At 41.2% G+C, this 8,627-nt stretch overlaps 1 protein-coding gene across 1 annotated transcript; it reads right to left on the reverse strand.

Annotated features, from left to right (window-relative positions):
* Nucleotides 1-763: 763 nt before the first annotated feature.
* LOC100996196 (keratin-associated protein 11-1) lies at nucleotides 764-6,504 on the reverse strand. Its single transcript, XM_055105170.2, has one exon. The coding sequence runs from the start codon at nucleotides 6,333-6,335 to the stop codon at nucleotides 5,844-5,846; it is 492 nt and encodes a 163-aa protein (XP_054961145.1). The 5' UTR covers nucleotides 6,336-6,504; the 3' UTR covers nucleotides 764-5,843.
* Nucleotides 6,505-8,627: the final 2,123 nt, after the last annotated feature.

Consider the following 8,627-nt stretch of genomic DNA (forward strand, 5'->3'; position numbering starts at 1 on the left):
GTTAGGGGAAAAGAGGAGAAAAACTAATAACAGGATTTCAATTATGGGTGACATGGAAGATGGCAGCACCATTAACCAAGAGGCAAAAATTAGTATGATGAGAGTTTTTAGCAAAAGAATATTTGATTTTTGTGAAAATCTTCTCTGCCATTGCAATTGATGTGTTCCAAAGAATATTTGCATAGTCATTTTAAAAATGTTTTCAATAAAGAGAAAGGTGGTTTAGGGGCTAGAGTTTCAGGCCCAAAACTGTAAAGTCTTTCTCATGAAGAAATTTTAATAACTTGTTTTGGTGGTAAGTATATAGCTGAGAAATCTATACATCACTAAACAAATTCTACCCTAGACCACATCCAGTTCTGGATTAAGAGTAATCACCTGTCTGGGAGGGTCGCTTTAGCCTGGGAGGTTGAAGCTACAGTGAGCCATAATTGCACCACTGCACTCCAGCCTGGGTTACAGAATAAGACTCTGTCCTAAAAATAAAAATAAAAAGAGTAATCACCTGTCTTTCTTACAGGAACCAGCAACTATCATTAACATAATTATTACATATTCTTATTGTATCATCTGTTTTAATAATAGGGCACAGAACAACTTACACAAAGCAATCATATTTGCTTATAATAGCTTTTTACTTGTGCTAATAGGTACTGGCTCCCAATCATAATTGTTTCATACAAATCATGTCTAATTAATATAATAGATTATATTATAACAATTTGAGTTTTCAAAATTTCTTTGAATATTAGCCAGGCGCAGTGGCTCATGCTTGTAATCCCAGCACTTTGGGAGGCTAAGGCGGGCAGATCACCTGAGGTCAGTTCGAGACCAGCCTGGCCAACATGGTGAAAACCTGTCTCTACTAAAAATATACTCACAAGAAAAATTAGCTGGGTGTGGTGGTGGGTGCCTGTAATCTCAGCTACTTGGGAGGCTGAGGGGGGAGAATTGCTTGAACCCAGGTGGCGGAGGTTGCAGTGAGCCGAGATCACGCCACTGCACTCCAGCCTGGGCAACAGAGTGAGACTCCATCTCAAAAAAAAAAAAAAAGAAAATGTCTTTGAGTATTACTCTAGGCATCTCTCTGAACATGCCCATCAGGCAGTTAAACATAGGAAAGCACAGTTTACAAAAGAGATTGAAGCGAGAGATCCTAATAAGTAAAGCTTTCAGACTTATAAAAGCAAACACAAAGTCTTTCAAATAGGAAGCCATTTACAAACTCCTAAGCACAGGTAGGAGTTTTCAGAAAATCTAAAAAGACCAAGCCTAGGTCTTTACCAAGGTTAAAGTCGAAGATCAGAGCCCACCTTTATCTATCTACATGGATAGCTTTAAAGGGACTGTTCCGGCCTGTGTCCCAATGTGTCCAGTATTCATTCCTGCTATTTGACCAAATCTCAATACCTTCCTTTGAGTCTTGCAAGCTTTAGATCTCTCAGATTTAAAGTCAGATATTCCAAAGGTAGGTTATACTTTCAGCTTTCAACATAGTTTCATTATAAGCAAGCAACATATAAGTAAAAGGATAGAATACCCATCCATCCTTCACTGATAACTTGCATGATGTAGCATCTTGGTAAGCCTTTTTATGCATTGGAGGAGAAAAGTAAGGCATTTGGAAGTAAAATGTGAAGCCCTAAGGGGAGCAAAGCATATAGGAGAAGATATTGAAGAATCAGCGAGTTTGTCCTTCACAACCCAACTATGAGCTTCAGGAGAGCAGGAATAGTAATGGCTTTGTTTTCCACTGCATAACCAGCACCTCGCATAGAAGTTGAAACATTGGAGGTATTCTTTCTTTATTTATTTATTTATTTATTTATTTATTTATTTATTTATTTATTTATTTATTTTGAGACAGACTCTCGCTCTGTCGCCAGGCTGGAGTGCAGTGGCGCAATCTCGGCTCACTACAACCTCCGCCTCCAGGTTCAAGCAATTCTCCTGCCTCACCCTCTCGAGTAGCTGGGACTACAGGCATGCACCACCACACCTGGCTAATTTTTTTTGTATTTTTAGTAGAGATGGGGTTTCACTATGTTGGCCAGGATGGTCTCGATCTCCTGATTTCGTGATCCACCTGCCTTGGCCTCCCAAAGTGTTGGGATAACAGGAACATTAGAGGTATTCTAATGTTTGTTGAAAGAAAGTCAGAAGGGAGAGAGGGAGGAAAGGAGATGAAGAGGGAAAAGAGCAAAAGGAGACGGTGAGAGAAGGTGGCAGGAAGGGAAGAAGGGAGGGAAGAAAAGAAGGGAGAAATTTGATTTTGAGCTGGGACATTAAGATAATGTACCGAAGACAATGGCCAAGAGATTTCAGTCTGGGATGGAGAAAAGTTCTGGAAATAGTGACATGATATTGTGAATTTACTTAATGCCACTGAATTGTACACTTGAAAATACTTAAAATGACAACTTTTATGCTACATATATATTTTACCATGATAAAAAAAATTTTAATTAGATTTAAGTTGTTATCATCACTAGAGTATAAATGTTCTCTGTGTCCTCAAACTTTCTATAAAGTGTTAGAAACACAAATGCCTTGTGTAAGTGGATCTTAGTGAAAATCATGGAAAGGAAGTGTAAATATCTGAATCACGGTAGTCTGAACAGAAGCCGACCATAACATAGGAAGAAAATTCATGAAATGAACTAATTCTTCTCAAGTAGAAGCTCAGAGCCCAAGAAGATAAGAAAAAAGTTAGACATCTTTCCCCAACCTGTCTACTCTCAGATTCCTCGGAGATGTTGGGAGCAGCCAAGACTTCCACCAAACAGCAAAAGGAGATAAGAGAGCTATTTTTGTTTCAATGTTAAATGACAGGATGGCTCAGCTGATACTTGGGTTACATGTATATTATCTCAATTTACTCCTGAAAACAAAGGTGTGAGATGCTACCATTATCTCCGGTTCACACACAAATGAGCTAACTAAGGCTCAGAAACGTCGACAAACCTGCATCCAAGTGGCAGAATCAGGAAAAGTTATGCTCCTTCCCTGGAGCTATGAGATATTGGATACAAATTGCATTTCTAGGCCGTAAATGAAGAGAAAGAAATCATCACTGCCCTGTCTTTTAAAAGACTGTTCTCAAAAACAAACTTTGAAACTTTACAATTTATTATATAATAAGGCAAAGAATGGAGAGAACTTCCAAAGTTCAAGTACAAACAGAATAGCTCTAATAGCAAAGAAGATGATTCCCAAAACAGAAATGAAGGCAAGAAAATAGCTTTGCAAGACAGCTACCACAGCCTTAAATGTTCACATTGTCACAATAAATAGCCCAGGCAGAAGCTTGCTCATATCTAACCATAAAGGCTATGTTCTTATATATTATTAATATAGAAATGTTATCTATTAGAGCCAAGTAACCATCTAAATAAAAAGATAAAGAAGGTACCTCTGTCTTTATATTTTTTATTGAAATCTAGAAAGCTGAAAGTTAAAAAAAATTAATCTGTCGTCATCTTAAAAAGTGGGAATTTTCCAAATTATATGTGAAGTGACTAAAATAAACAACAAATGAGAATCATGTAATAACAGCTTTGAAAGGGCAATGTAGAGTTCCCCTAGTGATTTCTATTTTAAAATAAATCAGAGCATTTCCAAAAGCCAGAGTGCTTATTTTAAAAAGAGAGGGCATGAAACTAATATAGACTAAAAACCATGTCTTGCTTTGTTGAGATATTACCATGAGCCATGCATACTAACATAATCCAATTAGGGGAATCCTAAGAGTAGAGCCATCAACGGGAAAAATTAAAAATATTGCATCTATATGGAAATCATCTATATATTTCGCCTCTGAAAAACCATCAGAGAAATAAGAAATCCATTTTGCACTGACAACACAGAGTGAGATCAAATTCTCCACGAGACACCAGCATTTCTGTTATGAAAAAAGACACCTATTGTTGATGGCACGTGTACCTCATATGTCTCCATTTTGTGTAAAAATCATCTGCTTTTGTATCTCCTTGAGCAACTCTGAAAAGAAAATCAAGATGTTTTTCTGGACAGAACAAATGAGAAGGGCAAAAGCAAACCAGTTGGTAGCCAGTCTTCACTTCCTTAAAAAAAAAAAAAAAAGGCAAAAGGACTTAGCATGTCAACCTCCACCTATCCAGATGGTTTGATTTATTTAGTACACGAGTTCCAGGGAAGAACGAGCAAGAAGTATGACTAAGTATTAATATAAGCCAACAGGTTTTTATGCTTCTTTTTAAGTCTCTCCTGCCCAGATTTACTAAAACACAGAGCTTTAATTTTCTCAGGGCTCTGACTCGAACAGTCAGTTGGTATCCCTGGTTGGGAGATTCTACTAATCTACTACCATGAGTGAGCTGGGTATAAAGCTAGAGCCACTCTTTTGATGTGATTAATTTCAGGGCCTGAAAAGTGCCTTCTCTTTCTTTCTCCTTCTCCTTCCATCCCGATTGATCATGGAGGAATCTTTTCCAAAGGTTTCTACTGTGATCCTCTAACTAAATAAGACTCAGCACTTCTCAGTGATCCCGCTGCTCCCTTCCCTGCACATCTTTCTGAAATACCTGGTTTTCTGGGTAACTTTTCTTTTTCCTAAATGAAAGTTATTCCATGTGCCCCTAGAAACTGAAGGAGACGTAGAAGACAAGTTACTCCTAGAAATCTCATAGCCCTGGCCTGTAATCCCAGCACTTTGGGAGGCCAAGGCGGCAGATCACCTGAGCTCAGGAGTTCAAAACTAGCCTGGCCAACGTGGTGAAACCTGTCTCTACTAAAACTACAAAAATTAGCCGGGCGTAGTGGTGAACGTCTGTAATCCCAGCTACTCTGGAGGCTGAGGCAGGAGAATCGCTTGAACCCAGTAGGCAGAGTTTACAGTGAGCCAAGATCGTGCCACTGCACTCCAGCCTGGGCGACAGAGCGAGACTCCATCTCAAAAAAAAAAAAAAGAAAAGAAAAGAAAAAGAAAGAAAGAAAAGAAAAGAAAAATCATAGCCCTTACTTCACCACACAGCTGAAGACTCTCTCTGAACAAGTAAAATATAAGATAATCCTTTGTTTGATCACAGGGCATAATGATTAAGCCCATATTCTAGGCTCAGGAAAAAAAAAAAATCAGACCCTGATCAGCAAAGACTCTTGCAAACAAGGAGCTCTACTGAGAAAACTAAATACCACCTGTTCTCACTAATAAGTAAGAGCTAAACATTAGGTATACATGGACATAAAGATAAAAACAATAGACACTGGCAACTGCAAGAGCAGGGAGTGAGGAACAGGGAAAAGGGTTGGAAAACTACCTATTGGGTACTATGTTCAATACCTGACAGATGGGTTCAATCATACCCCAAACCTCAGCATCACACAGTGTACCCCTGTAGCGAACCTGCACATGTACCCCCCAAAAACTAAATTAAAAGTTGAAGTGTTTAAAAAAGAATTCTGCTGAGACATACATTTGCAATGCCAACTAATGCAGGTTTATTGAGAAATACATGGTGAGACAAGCTCTGTTTTTGTGAGACACAAAAGCAGAGGCCAGGAGATACAGCAGCAAGGTGAAAACATGTCAAAAGCATCAGAGACTGGGGTGTGGATGGTAAAGCTTCTGGACACATCCAGAGGCATACACAGCACCAGTGAGCAACCCTTAAAACAAGCTTAGGGCTGGCCAGAAAAATTTTAGAGTGCCAAAGACAGCGTGTGCATGGATAGTAGCCAGCAGTCAGGCGGTCACAAGAAGGGTCAGCTACGAAGAGCTATTCAGGGACAAGCAGCATGCTGGAAGGTCCTGGAAACAGCTGGCAGGTCGCGGAGTCTTGATTCGCTCACTGGCTCCTACACACTTAGCAGGTTCTTCGGCAGCTGGACACGCAGGACTGCTGATACGTCCTGGAGACCCCACAGGCTGGCTGGCAGACAGTAGAGACTCCTCCCACTGGTTGGCAGACAGTAGAGATGCCGCCCACTGGTTGGCAGACACTGGAGATGCCTCCCAGGGGCTGACATCCACTAGAGACAAAGGTGAGCGGCCGGCTGTAGGTAGTTGAGCAGGGGTTGGAAACACAGGTAGTTTGTCGAGAGCAGGTCACCTGGCAAGGGTTGGAGACACATGAAGTTCGCTGGTAACAGGTTGGCTGGCAAGCAGTGGGCTCGCAGCAGGTCTCCTGACAGTGGTCCAGGAGCCAAGAGCCAGTCTGGAAGGAACTGGGCAAATAGATGCTGCCCAGGCAGTCAGCATCAGTGGTGGAAGTCGTGGTAACTTGGGCCACTGGAACAATGCAGCGTCCTCCAATGGGCCTGGAAGAGCAATTTCTTGTGGAGCAGTTGAAGGACATGATGTCAGACAGAGGGCTGCAGGTAGCTTGCTGAAGTTACCTCCTGAGTTGTGAATATCACTCCAGACTCCTGAGCTTTTATATATCCTTGCTGGTGGGTGGGGCTCTCTCCCTGGTCTCCGTGGCTTCTTTGGCTCAGACCAGTTTGCCTTAGAACATCTTGTGAATCTACACATTAATTGTCTCTTAAGAAGCCTTCACCCTCATAAAGAAAGTTTAGTAGTTTGGTAACTAAATCACAAGTCTTCTGTACTGTACTTAGTCTGATTAAGAAGGCTGGTTGGCAGCTTCAAAGCTATTGGTCATCCCAGCCCACATGTTGTCCCTCATTCATCTTGCTTATGATGAGTGTTGACCTGACACTCATCCTACCAAAGATGCCACCATCCTACCATCACACACTCTCTCCGTCCCTACCAGGACCAATTACAAGCCCATGCCCTGTTTCGTTTGTCACTGGACTTAATATCTTTTAAACATAACTTAATCAGTCACTCTACCACACCTAACGGAGCTCCTCATTGGGAAGGTGCCTCCTTGAATACGTTTCAAGATGACAGTGACAACACCTGACACGAACAAAGGGCACAGAGACTTGTATCCAAAATCTGAGCTGGCTCTCAAAATTAATCAACTGACTCAAACAAGATGCCCGTGGGAAGGCTAGAGGGCAGTGGGACCCACCCTTTATGTTCAAGCAACAAAGCAAATTAGAAGCTAATTAAGTGCAACTGTATTTGTAACCAAGACCCTTTCTAAGTAAATTGGATGAGCTTTATTCCTAAAATGTTTAATTTAATAACAATGGATAATAGTGACTCCTGGGTCTCATTAATATGCCAGTGGAAAAGGCTTAGTTAATTTTTTAAATTATCATAATGTTAATTTGAAAGGGTACAGTGTCTTTCTCCCAATTTGTTCAATATGTTCAAAAGATATTTATTTTCACACATATACTTATAGATAGAATGCATTTTAATTATGGACAAACTAAAGGCTCTTCAAGGTCATTGTCTCCATCAGGGATAAGGGGGAGGCACAGCTGGGGGAAGCAGGCACTTAATCAATGTTTGGTAATGAAGAGATGTGTGAAGAGTGTGCTATATTTAATTATTCTTTTTATGCTTGGGGAAGCTATAAGGATATCACTCTACTTTATTTCATCTCACTACAATATAATGAATTTTAAACACCAGAATGATGGCTCGTTTGGGTCCACCTGAACATAGATGAGTAAACTGCCTCAACTCTGGCAAAATAAGCAACTTCAACATCGCTTCAAGTGGTCAGTGGTATGTCTGTCCCAAAACAGCTGTAGGATCTGACTCATTTTTAAACTAGCTTACATGAGGGAGCGTAAGGGGATAAAATGGATTTCCATGTATTTGAGAGCTACAGGTAAGCTACGTTTTAAATATCCACAAAGCAAACAGCGTTATGTCAGGACTCATCAGAAATCCCTAATTGGAAACTAACGACACACCCAAAGAAGAGGGCGCTGTGAGCAATAGCATGATTCCCAGATATCAGACCTCAATGTCCTGACCCTCCCTCAGTGACTCACCATGTGTTCCCAGGAACGGGGTGAAATTAATGAGATGACTACTTTCCACAATGTTGTGGCTACGCTCTTCCCACCACAGAGGGTATCTCAGTTGGTGTTTGAAGGCCTGAGTCCTTGGCCCTAGGGCCTGGCTTGCATGTTGTAAAATGGATTACTAGTTTACAGGCTTCTCCCAGCCACAGGTTCACAGGCTACTATGGAAGAGTACTTAATTGTGGCAATGCCCAAAATCTGAAGTGAGTAGTAGAGTTACAAAGGAGAACGTTTCAGTGCCTACTGCCACATTCCTGGAATGACAGACAATTGTATAAGTTATTACTTTGTCTTGATTTGTCTTTCCCATTGAAAGCTGGAAATTACAGATAAAAGGATCCTAGAAAATACCTTCCATCACTTCAGGAAAAAAGAAAATGAGTGTCTTTTAAGCACACAACTCTCTTCCAGGCATTGAGTTAAAGGTTTGTACAACTCAGCCGGGCACGGTGGCTCACGCCTGTAATCCTAGCACTTTGGGAGGCGAAGGCAGGCAGATCACGAGGTCAGGAGATCGAGATCATCCTGGCTAACATGGTGAAACCCCGTCTCTACTAAAAATACAAAAAATTAGCCAGGTGAGGTGGTGGGCACCTGTAGTCCCAGCTACTCGGGAGGCTGAGGCAGAAGAATGGCATGAACCTGGGGGCGGAGCTTGCAGTGAGCCAAGATCGAGCCACTGCACTCCAGGCTGG

Source organism: Pan paniscus, chromosome 22 (assembly GCF_029289425.2).
Source record: "Pan paniscus chromosome 22, NHGRI_mPanPan1-v2.0_pri, whole genome shotgun sequence".
Classification (NCBI taxonomy): domain Eukaryota; kingdom Metazoa; phylum Chordata; class Mammalia; order Primates; family Hominidae; genus Pan; species Pan paniscus.

Coding starts and splice junctions, on each gene's coding strand:
- LOC100996196 (XM_055105170.2), bottom strand. CDS start 6,335: ATGTCCTTCAACTGCTCCACAAGAAATTGCTCTTCCAGGCCCATTGGA.